At 47.1% G+C, this 19510-nt stretch overlaps 1 protein-coding gene across 2 annotated transcripts in view; it reads left to right on the forward strand.

Moving 5' to 3' along the window:
* The window catches only part of INTU (inturned planar cell polarity protein), a 274157-nt gene extending 271909 nt beyond the window's left edge, over positions 1-2248 (forward strand). For both annotated transcript variants that reach the window (XM_063920310.1, XM_063920309.1), the window contains exons 15-16: positions 665-810; positions 1809-2248. In XM_063920310.1, coding sequence (XP_063776380.1) covers positions 665-810; positions 1809-1920 — 258 coding nt within the window. In that variant the 3' untranslated portion in view covers positions 1921-2248. The remainder of the gene's footprint in view (positions 1-664; positions 811-1808) is intronic.
* Positions 2249-19510: the final 17262 nt, after the last annotated feature.

A 19510-nucleotide genomic window follows, 5' to 3' on the forward strand; every position in this document is an offset into this window, starting at 1 on the left:
TACTGAACTTCAGGTACAATAGCAAGCTTGCATTTGAGGTTCTGCAAGTACTAGCTTGCCTTGGCAATTGGACCAAACTGGGACATGTAGGTCTCTATACAAAAGTAGTAAAAACCTTTTTTTTTTTTTTTTTTTTTAAATAACTACATATACCTGCAGTTTTCTATTTTTAAATATACTATTCAAAACATGCAGCAGTGGGCAGGCATTGTCCGCCTACTTCTGTGACATCACAAGTTGGAGAGAAGTCGGCTGGTCTGCTGAAAAGTTGGTTACATGTATGGAGCACCGTTTTAGTTGGACAGACAAGTTGGAGGTTTGGAGAAAAGTTGGTCTGAAGCTGGTATGATGTATGGCTAGCATTATTGAGAGATGTACATCCCGCCCCCCCTCTAAATCCCAACAGTCGGCATGCCGACTAGCAGGGACTATTCCGAGCCCGCAAGGGTCTTGATGCTCCTGCACCCGAACCCCCCTTCCCCCTTCCCATATGGGATCCTGCAGTCGGCATGCTGTCCACCGGAAACCCCAGTGGCAATCATGCATACTATATCCCTTATTACAATTATCTTATTTAACTTAACATTGAAACACACTTTATTTTTATGCACTAAGAGTAGTAGGTCTGCAATAACCCAAACTTTTTTTTTTCCCGCCTGCACAGAAACAAAACATTTCCAAGGCAGATGTGTGCAGGGAATTTGCAGGACTCGGTCCAGTTAAGGAACATGGTATTTTATTTGAATGTTCTCCTGAAAACTGGACGGACCAGAAGAAATCACCACCTAAAATGTCCTATTGGGCAATAGGGTAAGAAATTAAACACAAAGGGTTAATGAATGCAGGGCTGCCTTCCCAGAAATGATAAAATAATCTGCTATTCTGAGTATGTTATTTTCACCACTTGTGAATGCATCTTGAACGGGATGCGGTTAATCTACCATCTGTCAGAATACCGATGCCAGAATCCCAACAACCGTCACAATGCCGGCGCCGGAATCCCGAAATGGTCAGGACACAGACGTCGGAGGGTTAGTTTTGCCAACTTTAGGGAGGTTAGGGGTAGGCTGTGGGGGGTGGGGGCTGTGTTAGGGTTAGGCTGCGGGTTAGGGAGGGTTATGTGTGGGGATGGGGGTGGTTAGGTTTAGGCGCTGCCGCAGGGAGGTTAGGGTTAGGCTGCGGGAAGGGAGGGTAGGGGAGTGGGGAGAACAGCCCCAACTCACCCCTGTCGGCATTGCATGTGTTGGGATTCAGACGTCTGTCTTCTGACCGCTGGGATCCGAAGCACCGGCATATCATACTGAATCCTCTTAAACATCTACCTGGCTTATTATACTAGTATAGGTTTAGATGAAATAACATCTGTAGCTAAGTAGAACAGCATTTTCTTGCAGCCAAAGAAAAATAAGGTTTTATCCAAACTCATTTTTATTGTTTTTATGGTATTTAATGGAAGACGAAGGCTAAATATAATGGGAAAATTTTTTTTATAACTTCATGTTAGTATTTTGTTGCCTTTTCCAATAGGTAACTAACACGTATAGTAATAATCTGTTACAGAACATTTAGCACAATCGCTACAAAAGAGCAGGTTGCTATGACAGTGCGCAAAATATACATTTTCCCTATGAACTGACGTGTGTAATAAATCGCAATGTTAATAAAATATTACATCACAATGAACATACGTACATGGCAAATCACTTATGGCGAGCACATAATATATTAAAGCTGGATACATGAGCTGGCTGTTGAAACATTGCTCAGCATCTGGCCCCTCTCACAGGACAACCATTTCTGTCTTCCAGGAGACTGTTTCTGCAGCCGCAGCCTCAGGAGTTCTATGTTTGCTTCCATGACTCGGTGACAGAACTTGCTGTAGAGCTGGCCTTTAAGCTGTCCTTCGGGATGCCGCTGTAGTGCTGGCGCAAAGAACTCGCAAAGTACCATGCCTTCAACAGCACTTAATGTAATCCGTACACTTTGCCTTATGGCTGCACTTGTGTTCGTGTTTACGGGTGTTTCATAGTTTTACACAATTGTTGTTTTTTTGCATTCTTTTGAAAAATATTTAAATATTTTGTAATTTTTTAAAAATGTTTACAATTTGTCTTGCATACTTTATAGACTAAACATTTAGAACAATACTGTGTACTTTGTACTTGTAAGTAATTTTGTTTCCTAAAAAAATATTTTTGCACTTGGATACATTTTAATAATTTTATTCATAAAATTTTGCTCTAAAGAATTTTTTTTTTCTATGGCTTTTTTTTTTTCCTAATGAATGCCTATGATGCAGACTGAATTCTGTACTGATCTGTGACATAGTTAGAGGTGCTAGGTCCTACACACCCTCCATCACACAGTACTGTATGTAATAATCAGATACGCCAGTCCTTAAATGCAGCTTCGCAGATAATAAGAATTTACTCACCGGTAATTCTATTTCTCGTAGTCCGTAGTGGATGCTGGGTACTCCGTAAGGACCATGGGGTTTAGACAGGCTCCGCTGGAGACTGGGCACTCTTAAAAGAAAGATTAGGTACTATATCTGGTGTGCACTGGCTCCTCCCTCTATGCCCCTCCTCCAGACCTCAGTTAGGGAAACTGTGCCCGGAAGAGCTGACATTACTAGGAAAGGATTTGGAATCCAGGGTAAGACTCATACCAGCCACACCAATCACACCGTACAACTCGTGATAACTATACCCAGTTAACAGTATGAACAATAACTGAGCCTCTCTCAACAGATGGCTCAACAATAACTATATACATGTATTGCAGAGAGTCCGCACTTGGGACGGTCTCCCAGCATCCACTACGGACTACGAGAAATAGAATTACCGGTGAGTAAATTCTTATTTTCTCTGACGTCCTAGTGGATGCTGGGTACTCCGTAAGGACCATGGGGATTATACCAAAACTCCCAAACGGGCGGGAGAGTGCGGATGACTCTGCAGCACCGAATGAGCAAACTCAAGGTCCTCCTCAGCCAGGGTATCAAACTTGTAGAATTTTGCAAAAGTGTTTGAACCCGACCAAGTAGCAGCTCGGCAAAGTTGTAAAGCCGAGACCCCTCGGACAGCCGCCCAAGAAGAGCCCACCTTCCTCGTGGAATGGGCTTTTACTAATTTAGGATGCGGCAGTCCAGCCGCAGAATGTGCAAGCTGAATCGTGCTACAGATCCAGCGAGCAATAGTCTGCTTTGAAGCAGGAGCACCCAGCTTGTTGGGTGCATGCAGGATAAATAGCGAGTCAGTTTTTCTGACTCTAGCCGTCCTGGAAACAAAGTTTCAGGGCCCGGACTACGTCCAGCAACTTGGAATCCTCCAAGTCCCTAGTAGCCGCAGGCACCACAATAGGTTGGTTCAAATGAAACGATGATACCACCTTAGGGAGAAATTGGGAACGAGTCCTCCATTCTGCCCTTTCCATATGGAAGATCAGATATGGGCTTTTACATGACAAAGCCGCCAATTCTGACACACGCCTAGTCCAAGCTAAGGCCAAAAGCATGACCACTTTCCACGTGAGATATCTTAGCTCCACGGTCTTAAGTGGCTCAAACCAGTGGGATTTTAGGAATCCAACACACGTTAAGATCCCAAGGTGCCACTGGAGGCACAAAAGGGGCTGAATATGCAGCACCCCTGTAACAACGTCTGAACTTCAGGCAGTGAAGCCAGTTCTTTTTGAGAGAAAAAGGGATAGGGCCGAAATCTTGGCCTTTATGGATCCTAATTTTAGGCCCATAGTCACTCCTGACTGTAGGAAGTGCAGGAATCGACCCCCCTGGAATTCCTCTGTAGGGCCTTCCCGGCCACACACCAAGCAACCTATTTTCGCCATATACAGTGAAAAAGTCTTGCTGTCACGTCTTTCCTAGCCTTTATCAGCGTAGGAATAACTGCATCCGGAATGCCCTTTTCCGCTAGGATCCGGCGTTCAACCGCCATGCCGTCCAACGCAGCCGCGGTAAGTCTTGGATCAGACAGGGTCCCTGTTGCAACATGTCGTGACTGAGAGGCAGAGGCCATGGGTCCTCTGAGAGCATTTCTTGCAGTTCCGGGTACCGAGTCCTTCTTGGCCAATCCGGAGCAAAGAATATTGTTCACACTCCTCCGTTTATTACAATTCTCAGCCCTTGGGTCTGAGAGGAAGAGGAGGGAATATATAGACCGACTGGAACACCCACGGTGTTACTAGTGCGACCACAGCTATCGCCTGAGAGTCCCTTGACCCAGCGTAAAACCTTTTTTATCTTTTTATTGAGGTGGGACGCCATGTAGTCCACCTGAGGCAGTTTCCATCAATTTGCAAAACTGCGTGAAGACTTCCTGATGAAGTCACCACTTTCCCGGGTGGAGGTCGTGTCCACTCCCGAAATGAACACTGCTGACAGTGCGCTTACTTGATTCTCCGCCCAGCGAAGAATTCTGGTGGCTTCTATCCTCGCCACCCTGCTCCTTGTGCCGCCCTGGCGGTTTACATGAGCCCCTGCGGTCTGACTGGATCAGAACCGGTTGGTCGCGAAGCAGGAACACCGCTTGACTTAGGGCGTTGTATACGGCCCTTAGTTCCAGGATATTGATGTGAAGGCAAGTCTGTTGGCTTGACCACAAACCTTGGAATTTTCTTCCCTGTGTAACTGCCCCCCACCCTCGGAGGCTTGCATCCGTGGTCACCAGGACCCAGTCCTGAATGCCGAATCTGCGGCCCTCGAGAAGGTGAGCACTCCGCAGCCACCACAGGAGAGACACCCTGGCCCTGGGGGATAGGGTGATTAACCGATGCATCTGAAGATGTGATCCGGACCACTTGTCTAGTAAGTTCCATTGTCCTTGCATGGAACCAGCCGAAGCGGATGGCCTCGTATGATGCCATCATCCTTCCCAGGACTCGAGTGCAGTGATGCACTGACACCTGTTTTGGTTTTCAATGGATTCCTGACCAGTGTCATGAGCTCCTGAGCTCTCTCTATCGGGAGATAAACCCTCTTCTGGTCTGTGTCTAGGATCATGCCTAGGCGAGGCAGATGAGCTGTAGGAACCAACTGCGACTTCGGAATATATAGAATCCAGTCGTGTTGCCGTTTCACTTCCATGAAATTGGTAATGACAATCCCGTACCGCAATTCTGAGGTACGCCTGATGAGGTGGATAAATGGGGACACGAAGGTATGCATCCCTTATGTCCCGATTCATTTCAGGCTTGCAATGACCGCTCTTAGCGATTCCATCTTGAACCTGAACCTTTTCAGGTATATGTTCAGGGATTTTAATACAATATGGGTCTGACCGAACCGTCTGGTTTCGGGATTATAACATGGTCGAATAATAACACCCTCTTGTTGAAGGAGGGGACCCTTGACCACCACCTGTTGAAGATACAATTTACGAATTGCAGTTAACACTGGCTCCCTCTCTTGGGGGGAAGCCCGCCGGGTCCTCGGTGAGGGGGCATCTTCTCACAGTCCAGCCTGTATCCCTGCGATACAATTTCTATTGCCCAGGGATCTAACAGGGAGTGAACCCACTTGTGGCTGAACTTACGAAGGCGTGTCCCCACCGGGCCTAGCTCCGCCTGTGGAGCCCCAGCGACATGCGGTGGATTTTTGTAGAGGCCGGGGAGGACTTCTGTTCCTAGGGGACTAGCTGTGTTGTACAGCTTCTTTCCTCTGCCCTCGGCTCTGACAAGAAAGGACGCACCTCAGACTTTCTTGTTTCTTTATTCGAAAAGCTGCATTTAATAATGTCGTGCTTTCCTAGGCTGTGCAGGAATATAAGGCAAAATATCAGAATTACCAGCTATAGCTGTGGAGACCAGGCCCGAGAACCTTTCTCCACACAATCCTCAGCCTTCCATATGCCTCTTAAGTCGGCATCATCTGTCCAATGTATATTCTACAGGACACGTCAAGCAGAAATCGACATAGCTTTTGTCTCTAGGACCCAGTATACTCATGTCCCTTTGGGCATGCTTTATAATTATATATCTATCACTTAAGACAGCATCTTAAAATATTTATATGCATACTAGGGTCTCAATCTCTGCTGATAAGGTACCTGTCCACGCTGCCACAGCGCTATAAACCCATGCCGACACAATCGCCGGTCTGGGTAGTATACTAGAATGTGCACACTATCTGCAGGATCCCTGAGAATAGCTAGTGCAAACAGGACACCCAAGGGGAAGATTCTCAACACATCCTGGCCCTAGTGGGGAAAGGATACAGCCTGAGAATTCTCTTGTGGGAAGCTTCCGTCTCTTGTCTGGAGATTCCCGCTCTTTTTCCTCATGAGAGGAGGGAAATTTACCTCAGCATTCTTCCCCTTAACATGTGTACTCTCGTGTCAGGGACAGATGAGTTATCAGTGATATGCAAATCATCTTTTATTCCAATAATTATATAATGAATATCTTTTAGCCCTCTTGGCTGTAATTTTGCATTATCGTAGTCGACAGTGGAGTTAAACCCCGTGTCGATACTTTGTTATTTTGGATAGTGAACATAGAGAGACTCTGAAGGACTCTGTGACATAGGGACAGACCAGGGTAGATTTCCTTTCTGTTCCCTAACCTTTTGTGCAATAATTTTACCTCAGCACTTACACATATCCAAACAGGTGTCGGCATTGTCGACGGAGACACCCTCCCACACACATATCCGCTCTATCACCTCCTTAGAGGAGCCTTTTACCTCAGACATGTCGACACACGCGTACCGACACACCACACACACAGGGGATGCTCTATTTGAAGACAGTTCCCCCACCAGGCCCTTTGGAGAGACAGAGAGAGAGTATGCCAGCACACACCACAGCGCTATATAATACAGGGATGTACACTATACTGAGTGATTTTTTCCCCTATAGCAGCTTATATACACAGTTTTGCGCCTAAATTTATGTGCCCCCCCTCTCTTTTTTACCCTTTGTGTACCAGGATACTGCAGGGGAGAGCCTAGGGAGCTTCCTTCCAGCTGAGCTGTGAAGAGAAAATGGCGCCGGTGTGCTGAGAGAGAAGGCCCGGCCCCCTCAGCGGCGGGCTTCTGTCCTTTTATGTACTTTAATGGCGGGGGTTAATGCACATATACAGTTTATCAGACTGTATTATGTGCTTTTCGCCAGGTAAGGTAATCTAATTGCTGCCCAGGGCGCCCCCCCCAGCGCCCTGCACCCATCAGTGACCGGAGTGTGTGGTGTGCTAAGGGAGCAATGGCGCACAGCTGCAGTGCTGTGCGCTACCTTAATGAAGACCGGAGTCTTCAGCCGCCGATTTTCAACTTCTCTTCGTTCTTCTGGCTCTGCAAGGGGGACGGCGGCGCGGCTCCGGGACCGGACGACCGAGGACTGGGCCTGTGTTCGATCCCTCTGGAGCTAATGGTGTCCAGTAGCCTTAGAAGCCCAAGCTAGCTGCAAGCAGGTAGGTTCGCTTCTCTCCCCTCAGTCCCACGTAGCAGTGAGTCTGTTGCCAGCAGATCTCACTGAAAATAAAAAACCTAACAAATACTTTCTTTTCTAGGAAGCTCAGGAGAGCCCCTAGGGTGCATCCAGCTCTGGCCGGGCACAGATACTAACTGAGGTCTGGAGGAGGGGCATAGAGGGAGGAGCCAGTGCACACCAGATATAGTACCTAATCTTTCTTTAAAGAGTGCCCAGTCTCCTGCGGAGCCCGTCTATACCCCATGGTCCTTACGGAGTACCCAGCATCCACTAGGACGTCAGAGAAATAATATATCTATTCACTTTGTACATAGGATCCTCTACTTTACATCAGCCATTGCTCACCTAGCAGCACCGTGGAGTCCTCTACTCAGGGGCATCACCTGGTGTGGTGACACCTGATGCGCACCCTTGTTATGCCGGTGCGCTCGCGGCAAAAGGGGGCGTGGCATCAACGGAACGTCACTCCGGGGGCGTGCCCAGCATCTCCGGAGATGCAGGGCTGTACTGTGCTGCCCCTGGAGACTGTCTGCAGTGTTGTCAGCTCCTCTGCCATGACAGGAGCCAGGTGCTGTAGCAGAATTTCACACTGCAGCACCTGGCTCCTGTCACTGCGGAGGAGCCCGCAGATTGGTGTCACCCCTTCTAGGCGTCACACCCCGGTGCAGCCCGCACCCGCCTTGTAACGCGATTGCCTCTACTTCACCCTGAACGCCCATGTAAATGCCCGAAGGTTCCAATGTCATTCCAATCTCTGAGCATATCTTTGATTTTAAAAGAGAAACATTTCAGTGCTATGAGAATCTCTACTTTGAATGTGGTCTCTTTAAACAACTCCAGGCAGAAATGGCAAACATGGCATCACCAGGACTCCAGGTAGGATATAGGGGCACAAGTACTCTGGGTACAGTATCTAGCAACAAGGGCGCTGGTGCTAATACCACATCCATTATCACAGGCTGGCAGATTGCTGCACATGTTCAAATGTACAATGTGTCTTCTAAGCACTACAAGCGACCCCGTCTTGTAATCATTATATGAGTTACTGGCTTATTAATATAGCAATATAGGAACAAGGGTGCAGGTGCACCATACACCATTAAAATGATTCTGACAAGAGTGTGCGCTAATTTCATTAACCCCAGTCTGATATGTACCAAAAACCACCAGAAGAGTTTTGCAATAAATTAGCTTTTTTATTTTCTATCAATAAAAATATTTTTTTCTTTAAAACTGCTAATCTATTTCTTCTAAAAACACATACCTAAAAAACAATCTACTAATATACTTTGCACAATTATGATGACAAATGCGGGTTGTCCTTTTTCAATAATATGTAACCTGTTTTGTAGATCACAGGTATTTATAATTGGACCATTGTAGGTGATAATTGAAAAAAAATGTTTCTGAAACAGATTTATATAGTGGCACCATTGCAACATGAATATATATTCGTATAAGTATGCGGAGGCTATTATCATTCTATTCCTGTGGCTGGGAAATCAGCAGTGAAGCCAAGTTCTTAGATCGTGCGCATAATCTGAGACTGCGCTTGGTATCTCACCGGTATACAGTAGTAGGTGGCGGCGGCCTGCTCATCCCTAGGCATGCCACACCAGTGGCTAGGTATGTCCCAATTGTGATTCCGCCTGAGTTTCAGTGTCGGTGTGTGGCTGCAGCTCCAAACACACCGATGATGAGTACTGGTTTTCTCCTGCAGGCGGGCTGGGACCCCTCAATAATCAGCAGTGGATAGTTGAAAGTGGCAGCTTTCAGTAATAACAAGCAGTAGCAGTAGCAAAAATTCTCAAATGGTAAGAGAATTTTTGCTGCTGCTACTTTGCTTGCGTCTTGATGGATTAAATTGCACTGTTTTACACCACATCGTAAGTCTCCTGAGTACCGTCTTTTTGTCCATATGCTATATATATATATATATATATATATATATATATATATATATATTTAATGACTAAACATTTAACTGGATAGCAATATAAGTGAATAAAGCAGTTCAGAAATCTGATACAACATGCAGCTCAGACAAGTCAGCCTAGGGTATGGGGGCCTATAATTAGTTATACACACGGCCACGTGGTTTGATGATAAATGGTAAAGTGCACTTGTTCAATGACTCAACATGAATCCCGTCGTGAAAGCGCCTGCTGATTGACAGAGGCGTTTGTTGGGCGAGAGGGGGCAGGCCGGCGGCGTTTTGGGGTTCGGTAATGCAGGCGTGTCCGGACTGTGCAGGGGCGGGCTGCGGTGGCCGAGTGATGTCAAACGCAGCCGCTGCGACCTGGGATGCGACAAGTAGCTCCTTGCCAGCGCGCAGGAGCTGCGCAAGTAGGGAGCTTCCTGTGAAGTACAAAAGCATTGCTGGTGTGCGATGCTTTTGTACTTGGGGGAGGGGGGGACAGACTAGCCCCGTGTGCTGGGCCACCACCCGCATGTCAGAGTAAATGATCGTAGATGTGCTAAATTTACGATCAACTCTTAATTACCCCAACTGTTCGTACCTGCTGTCCTTCAGTTTATTGATGGGTTTAGAGACAGCTTCGTCTTAACTCACAACCTGCTGGAGATAGGATCTATTTAAATGCAGTTCAGATCATAATAGCTTCAGTGCTTACGCGTTTCTCCGCTAGTATGCTATTTCCTATTCTTGGGTTAGGTTCCAGCAGTTGCATGTAGTACTGTAATTTCTACTTTGGTTAGCACTTATTTGGCATTGCATCTTCTAAAACCAGGCGTTTTCTTTCCACAAATAACAGGGACTCTGGGGTAATTCAGAGTTGATCGCAGCAGCAAATTTGTTAGCAGTTGGGCAAAACCATGTGCACTGCAGGTGTGGCAGATATAACATGTGCAGAGAGAGTTAGATTTGGGTGGGTTATTTAGTTTCTGTGCAGGGCAAATGCTGGCTGCTTTATTTTTACATTGCAATTTAGATTTCAGTTTGAACACACCCCACCCAAATCTAACTCTCTCTGCACTTGTTATATCTGCCCCCCCCCCCCGTAGTGTACATGGTTTTGCCCAACTGCTAACAAATTTGCTGCTACGATCAACTCTGAATTAGGCTCAAAGTCTGTTAAGGTTGCTTAATATGCATGGCCATATACTATTCTATTTTTGAGTTATTAATAGCATTCTCTAAGGTACTTGCTTACCCAATAAATGATGTAAAAGTTATGCTAAATATTTGATTAATTTCACAAATTAATATTTGTTAGCCATTATTAACAAAACCTGGATGTTACTGCCTAAATTCCAGCTTTTGTGCAGTTCTACACTTGGAAATAACCCAGGCCTGCTTTTATACCACAAAACAATGCAATGCCTTCTGACAGCCTAGCATAAAAAAAAAAAAAGTTACTACTGCCTTATTCAAGAACAGCCCACGCTGCATAGACTATTTTCCCACAAAACCGTCCTTCCTATGCAACCTTGCATAACTATGTCATGTACCCAGACTATCTAATGCACAGGTTCTCAAACTCGGTCCTCAGGACCCCACACGGTGCATGTTTTCCAGGTCTCCTCACAGAATCACAAGTGAAATAATTAGCTCCACCTGTAGACCTTTTACAATGTGTCAGTGAGTAATTAATACACCTGTGCACCTGCTGGTTACCTGCAAAACATGCACTGTGTGGGGTCCTGAGGACCGAGTTTGAGAACCACTGATCTAATGTATTCTACTGCCAAAGACCTGCATCACTGCATTCACAAACACTTGCTAACCTGTTCTATGAGAGCGCCATCTTCTACAATATCTCAGCTCTTCATACTTTGCCATCAATCTCCAATATTACAGGGCTGCAACAGCCTACTACCTCTTGGGACAGCATTCTATACAATCTCCTCTTACAATACCCAGTTTTATCTAATTAAAAAATTTAGCGCTACCTGCAATTACTGTATCCTCCTAAAATAAAGCCCTGGCCTTACTACAATCTCCTTTTCAAATGTGTCCCCAATGTTTCTAGGGAGAGAAGGACATTCTCCGATTTTGCAACCAGTACAAACTGCTTCCAAAACTGCTATGCACATAAGACATATCTACTCTCAAAATGCAGGTTGTACCTTCAAGAGCCATTGCTTCCCAAGACACAATACTACACACAGGGCCTCCTCCAAACACACAACTCTACATGTGTCGCAAGTGTCATTAATTTCATGATTGCAGCACTACTCCTAGTTCAGCCTTCTCTGAGCTCTACACCACCTGCCATCTCCTTCTTTTTAAAGAGTACTAAACACAAGACCATTTCCTTCCAGGACACAAGGCTACATCCATTATCAATTCCTCCCAGGGATTGTCTCCATGTACTACCATCTTCTCAGGCACTGGGCTCCACCCTCTACCATTTTCTACCCAGGCATAGGGCTTCACCTGCTACCATCTCCTCCCTAGGCATAATCCTTCAACCTACTACAATGAATGTGATAATACAATTTAAAGAGCAATGTAACATCACTTTCACATGGATCAAATACTATGCAACTATTCTCATTCTTTTATCATTTATTCACTGAGTCATGGGATAGGTGCCTAATGATGTAGGACCCCCAACTAGCTCGGTGAAGTGCAGCAACTCAGCGTGGCATCGATTCCACCAGTTAATGGAAGATCTCTGCACAGATGTTGACACATGCAGTCTGGATAGCTTACCGCAGCTCCCCGATATTTGTAGGTGCAGACTCTTGGGTGTGAATAGGACTCTTCACTATGTTGCATTAATGCTTGATTGGGTTCATGCCGGGTGAACATGGTGGCCCCACCATTCATCAGAACTCTCCAGAATGCTGCTCTATTCCAGTTATGGACATCTTGGGACTGATGACTCATTGTGGGGTTACATGAAGTCTATGAAGGGCTGTAGCTGGTCACCAAGCAACGCACTGTATCGGTTACCGGTCAATGATTTGTTCAGGCAGACCAGCGCACCCAACCCATGTCACATGAACACGTCCATCACCAGCCAGCACAGTGCCTTGTTGACAACTCAGGTCCATTGCCTCAAGGGGTCTGCACCAGAGCTGAACCCATCAGCCAGAAACAACTGGAACAGTGAATCATCGAATCGCATCATATGATGCCAGTCTTCGAGTGCCCTATTAGCAGCTTCACAAGTGCAGGTGAGGTGATGTGTTGTAGTGTTAACAGGGGCACTCTGGTGGGTCTTCTGCTCCTATAACCCATGGAAGCTACAGAACGGTGCACTGAGCTACTGGATATGTGTCTGGTACCTCCTGCATTGAATGTGGATGCAATTTCAGCCAGTGATGCTTGTCTGTTACCACAAACAATTCTGTCCAGAAGCCGTTTGTCATGATCATTAAGTACCCATGGGTGGTAATGCCTTCCATGAGGTATTCCTGGTTCACACATGAGACCATAGATAAAAAGGTGCATTCTGCTTATCTTGTGGAGCTGGTCATGTAAGTGTGATGTTCTCAGCTCTGGAAGGGTAACACATGTAGTAGCACCTTTACTCAGTTATGGCTGTGCAGTGATAGTAGTAAATACTAAAAACCACCAAACACAATATAATACATGTTAGGACAGTATTAATAATAATTAAAAGTCGCATTCATTACGTCAAAGAAAGATGGAAAATAAAGTTTCTCTAACGTCCTAAGTGGATGCTGGGGACTCCGTAAGGACCATGGGGAATAGCGGCTCCGCAGGAGACTGGGCACATCTAAATAAAGCTTTAGGACTATCTGGTGTGCACTGGCTCCTCCCCCTATGACCCTCCTCCAAGCCTCAGTTAGATCTTTGTGCCCGAACGAGAAGGGTGCACACTAGGGGCTCTCCTGAGCTTCTTAGTGAAAGTTTTAGTTTAGGTTTTTTATTTTCAGTGAGACCTGCTGGCAACAGGCTCACTGCATCGAGGGACTAAGGGGAGAAGAAGCGAACTCACCTGCGTGCAGAGTGGATTGGGCTTCTTAGGCTACTGGACATTAGCTCCAGAGGGACGATCACAGGCCCAGCCTGGATGGGTCCCAGAGCCGCGCCGCCGGCCCCCTTACAGAGCCAGAAGGCAGAAGAGGTCCGGAAAATCGGCGGCAGAAGACGTCCCGTCTTCAACAAGGTAGCGCACAGCACTGCAGCTGTGCGCCATTGCTCTCAGCACACTTCACACTCCGGTCACTGAGGGTGCAGGGCGCTGGGGGGGGCGCCCTGAGACGCAATAATAAACACCTTGGATGGCAAAAAAATGCATCACATATAGCTCCTGGGCAATATGGATGCATTTAACCCCTGCCAAAATACATAAAAAACCGGGAGATAGGCTCCGCCCCCTTATCGGCGGCCTTATCTCCTCAGCACACTCGCGCCATTTTCTCTCACAACTCCGTTGGAGGGAAGCTCCCTGTCTCTCCCCTGCAGTCACTACACTACAGAAAGGGTTAAAAAAGAGAGGGGGGGCACTAATTACGCGCAGTATTAAAGATACAGCAGCTATAAGGGGAAAAACACTTGTATAAGGTTATCCCTGTATATATATATATATATATAGCGCTCTGGTGTGTGCTGGCAAACTCTCCCTCTGTCTCCCCAAAGGGCTAGTGGGGTCCTGTCCTCTATCAGAGCATTCCCTGTGTGTGTGCTGTATGTCGGTACATTTGTGTCGACATGTATGAAGAGAAAAATGATGTGGAGACGGAGCAGATTGCCTGTAATAGTGATGTCACCCCCTAGGGGGTCGACACCTGAGTGGATGAACTGTTGGAAGGAATTACGTGACAGTGTCAGCTCTGTATAAAAGACAGTGGTTGACATGAGACAGCCGGCTACTCAGCTTGTGCCTGTCCAGACGTCTCATAGGCCGTCAGGGGCTCTAAAGCGCCCGTTACCTCAGATGGCAGATATAGACGCCGACACGGATACTGACTCCAGTGACGACGGTGAAGAGACAAATGTGACTTCCAGTAGGGCCACACGTTACATGATTGAGGCAATGAAAAATGTTTTTACACATTTCTGATAATACGAGTACCACCAAAAAGGGGTATTATGTTCGGTGAGGAAAAACTACCGGTAGTTTTCCTGAATCTGAGAAATTAAATGAGGTGTGTGATGATGCGTGGTTTTCCCCCGATAACAACTGATAATTTCTAAAATGTTATTGGCATTATATCCTTTCCCGCCAGAGGTTAGGGTGCGTTGGGAAACACCCCCTAGGGTGTGGATAAAGCGCTCACACGCTTGTAAGGGCTCTACCCTCTCCTGAGATGGCCGCCCTTAAGGATCCTGCTGATAGAAAGCAGGAGGGTATCCTAAAATGTATTTACACACATACTGGTGTTATACTGCGACCAGCAATCGCCTCAGCCTGGATGTGCAGTGCTGGGTTGGCGTGGTCGGATTCCCTGACTGAAAATATTGATACCCTAAATAGGGACAGTATATTATTGCCTATAGAGCATTTAAAAGATGCATTTCTATATATGCGTGATGCACAGCGGAATATTTGCCGACTGGCATCAAGTCAAAGTGCGTTGTCCATTTCTACCAGTAGAGGGTTATGGACACGTCAGTGGTCAGGTGATGCGTATTCCAAACGGCATTTGGAAGTATTGCCTTATTAAAGGGAGGAGTTATTTGGGGTCGGTCTTTCAGACCTGGTGGCCACGGCAACAGCTGGGAAATCCACGTTTGTACCCCAGGTCGCCTCTCAACATGAGAAGACGCCGTATTATCAGGCGCAGTCTTTTCGTGGACAAGCGGGCAAAAGATTCCTCATTTCTGCCCCGTGACAGAGGGAGAGGAAAAAGGCTGCAGAAATCAGCCAGTTCCCAGGAACAGAAACCCTCTCCCGCCTCTGCCAAGCCCTCAGTATGACGCTGGGGCTTTACAAGCAGAATCAGGCACGGTGGGGGGCCCGTCTCAATGAATTTCAGCGCGCAGTGGGCTCACTCGCAAGTAGACCCCTGGATCCTTCAGGTGATATCTCAGGGGTACAAATTAGAATTCGAGACGTCTCCCCCTCGCCGTTTCCTAAAGTCGGCTTTACCGATGTCTCCTTCTGACAGGGAGACTGTTTTGGAAGCCATTCACAAGCTGTATTCCCAGCAGGTGATAACAAGGTACCCCTCCTGCAACAGGGAACGGGGTATTATTCCACACTGTTGTGGTACCGAAGCCGGACGGCTCGGTGAGACCGATTCTAAATCTAAAATCTTTGAACACTTACATACAGAGGTTCAAATTCAAAATTGAGTCACTCAGAGCAGTGATTGCGAACCTGGAAGAAGGGGACTACATGATGTCTCGGGACATCAAGGATACTTACCTTCATGTCAAAATTTACCCTTCTCATCAAGGGTACCTCAGGTTTATGGTACAGAACTGTCACTATCAGTTCAGACGCTGCCGTATGGATGGTCCACGGCACCCCGGGCCTTTACCAAGGTAATGGCCGAAATGATGATATTCCTTCGAAGGAAGGGAATTTTAGTTATCCTTTACTTGGACGATTCCCTGATAAGGGTAAGATCCAGGGAACAGTTGGAGGTCGGTGTAGCACTATTTCAGGTAGTGTTGCGGCAGCAAGATTGGATTCTCAATATTCCAAAATCGCAGCTGGTTCCGACGACTTGTCTTCTGTTCCTAGGGATGATCCTGGACACAGTCCAGAAAAAGGCTTTTCTCCCGGAGGAAAAAGCCAGGGAGTTATCCGAGCTAGTCAGGAACCTCCTAAAACCGAGCCAAGTCTCAGTGCATCAATGCACAAGGGTTCTGAGTAAAATGGTGGCTTCCTAAGAAGCAATCCCATTCGGCAGATTCCACGCAAGAATTTTCCAGTGGGACCTGCTGGAAAAATGGTCCGGGTCGCATCTTCAGATGCATTAGCGGATAACCCTGTCACCAAGAACAAGGGTGTTCCTCCTGTGGTGGTTGCAGAGTGCTCATCTTCTAGAGGGCCGCAGATTCGGCATTCAGGACTGGGTCCTGGTGACCACGGATGCCAGCCTGCGAGGCTGGGGAGCAGTCACACAGGGAAGGAATATCCAGGGCTTATGGTCAAGTCTGGAGACATCACTTCACATAAATATCCTGAAGCTAAGGGCCATTTACAATGCTCTAAGCTTAGCAAGTCCTCTGCTTCAAGGTCAGCCGGTGTTGATCCAGTCGGACAACATCACGGCAGTCACCCACGTAAACAGACAGGGTGGCACAAGAAGCAGGAGGGCAATGGCAGAAGCTGCAAGGATTCTTCGCTGGGCGGAAAATCATGTAATAGCACTGTCAGCAGTATTCATTCCGGGAGTGGACAACTGGGAAGCAGACTTCCTCAGCACGACCTCCACCCGGGAGAGTGGGGACTTCACCCAGAAGTCTTCCACATGATTATAAACCGTTGGAAAAAACTCGACAGGTATTGCGCCAGGTCAAGGGACCCTCAGGCAATACCTGTAGACGTTCTGGTAACACCGTGGGTGTACCAGTCAGTGTAAGTGTTCCCTCCTCTGCCTCTCATACCCAAGGTACTGAGATTGATAAGATGGAGAGGAGTAAGCACTATATTCGTGGCTCCGGATTGGCCAAGAAGGACTTGGTAACCGGAACTTCAAGAGATGCTCACGGAGGATCCGTGGCCTCTACCTCTAAGAAGGGACCTGCTCCAGCAAGGACCCTGTCTGTTCCAAGACTTACCACGGCTGCGTTTGACGGCATGGCGGTTGAACGCCGGATCCTGAAAAGGCATTCCGGATGAAGTCATCCCTATCCTGATCAAAGCCAGGAAGGATGTAACCGCAAAACATTATCACCGCATTTGGCGAAAATATGTTGCGTGGTGCGAGGCCAGTAAGGCCCGACGGAGGAAATTCAACTGGGTCGTTTTCTACATTTCCTGCAAACAGGAGTGTCTATGGGCCTGAAATTGGGGTCCATTAAGGTTAAAATTTCGGCCCTGTCAATTTTCTTCCAAAAAGAACTAGCTTCAGTCCCTGAAGTTCAGACGTTTTGTAAAAGGGGTACTGCATATACAGCCTCCTTTTGTGCCTTCAGTGGCACTTTGGGATCTCAATGTAGTTTTTGGGTTCCAAAAGTCACATTGGTTTGAACCACTTAAATCTGTGGAGTTAAAATATCTCACATGGAAAGTGGTCATGCTGTTGGCCCTGGCCTGGGCCAGGCGCGTGTCAGAATTGGCGGCTTTATCCTGTAAAAGCCCTTATCTGATTTTCCATTCGGACAGGGCGGAATTGAGGACTCGTCCTCAGTTTCTCCCTAAGGTGGTTTCAGCGTTTCACCTGAACCAACCTATTGTGGTGCCTGCGGCTACTAGGGACTTGGAGGACTCCAAGTTGCTAGACGTTGTCAGGGCCCTGAAAATATATGTTTCCAGGACGGCTGGAGCCAGGAAAACTGACTCGCTGTTTATCCTGTATGCACCCAACAAGCTGGGTGCTCCTGCTTCTAAGCAGACTATTGCTCGTTGGATTTGTAGTACAATTCAGCTTGCACATTCGGTGGCAGGCCTGCCACAGCCAAAAATCTGTAAATGCCCACTCCACAAGGAAGGTGGGCTCATCTTGGGCGGCTGCCCGAGGGGTCTCGGCTTTACAACTTTGCCGAGCAGCTACTTGGTCAGGAGCAAATACGTTTGTAAAATTCTACAAAATTGATACCCTGGCTGAGGAGGACCTGGAGTTCTCTCATTTGGTGCTGCAGAGTCATCCGCACTCTCCCGCCCGTTTGGGAGCTTTGGTATGATCCCCATGGTCCTTACGGAGTCCCCAGCATCCACTTAGGACGTTAGAGAAAATAAGAATTACTTACCGATAATTCTATTTCTCGTAGTCCGTAGTGGATGCTGGGCGCCCATCCCAAGTGCGAATTGTCTGCAATACTGGTACATAGTTATTGTTACCAAAAAAATCGGGTTATTGCTGTAGTGAGCCATCTTTTCTAGAGGCTCCTCTGTTATCATGCTGTTAACTGGGTTCAGATCACAAGTTGTACGGTGTGATTGGTGTGGCTGGTATGAGTCTTACCCGGGATTCAAGATCCTTCCTTATTGTGTACGCTCGTCCGGGCACAGTATCCTAACTGAGGCTTGGAGGAGGGTCATAGGGGGAGGAGCCAGTGCACACCAGATAGTCCTAAAGCTTTCTTTAGATGTGCCCAGTCTCCTGCGGAGCTGCTATTCCCCATGGTCCTTACGGAGTCCCCAGCATCCACTACGGACTACGAGAAATAGAATTATCGGTAAGTAATTATTATTTTTTATGGTGTTATATATCGGCACAACCCTATCCTTTGCTCTCCCCGTTAAAAGATTAAATGGAAATATGCTTAATACTGATGATAGATTGCTAATAGCACTGGTAAGGTGCATACACACTGGCCGATATATCAGCCGGTCTATTGAACGGCCGATATATCGCGGGTCCGTCGGCCAGTGTGTACGAACGATATGTCTGTGAACGCCGTCATTCACAGACTTATCGCGTCGCCCCAGCTGTACAGCCGATAACCAATATATCTACCGATATACTGACCACCCATACACATGCTACACCAGCCGGCGTTGATTGACAGCTAAACTGGGTGGACGCATGCAAACACTTGCACAGTTCCTGACATCAGTTCCGACGGATCGGGCATGGGGTATGCTCAATACACTGCCCGTTCTGTCCATAGCTATATCTGCAGATTAATTGATCTGCAGATATATCTACTAGTGTGTACCCAGCATGATAATACAAATACATTGCTGCAGCAACATTACTAGACGGAGATATTCCGATGCATTCAGCCAATCGGAAGCAAGAGCTGAAGACTAGAGCCTCCTTTTCAGTCTTTGCGCCATAGGACAGGCACATAAGCAGTTGTCTTGTGGTCAGCACGGGACATACTTTGTGCAGACACATCTATAGTGTACATTGACTGCAGATACACCCCTCCCTCTAACCACTGTCTTGTCCTCATTAGTGCGAGGGTTTGTAAGCAAAGTACGTTTCTGCTGGCATTGCTATGGATGTTTGAGGTAAGGGGGGAGGGGGATCTCAATACAAATCCCGGTGGCTGCAGTATATGT

This window comes from Pseudophryne corroboree, chromosome 1 (genome assembly GCF_028390025.1).
Source record: "Pseudophryne corroboree isolate aPseCor3 chromosome 1, aPseCor3.hap2, whole genome shotgun sequence".
Lineage (NCBI taxonomy): Eukaryota > Metazoa > Chordata > Amphibia > Anura > Myobatrachidae > Pseudophryne > Pseudophryne corroboree.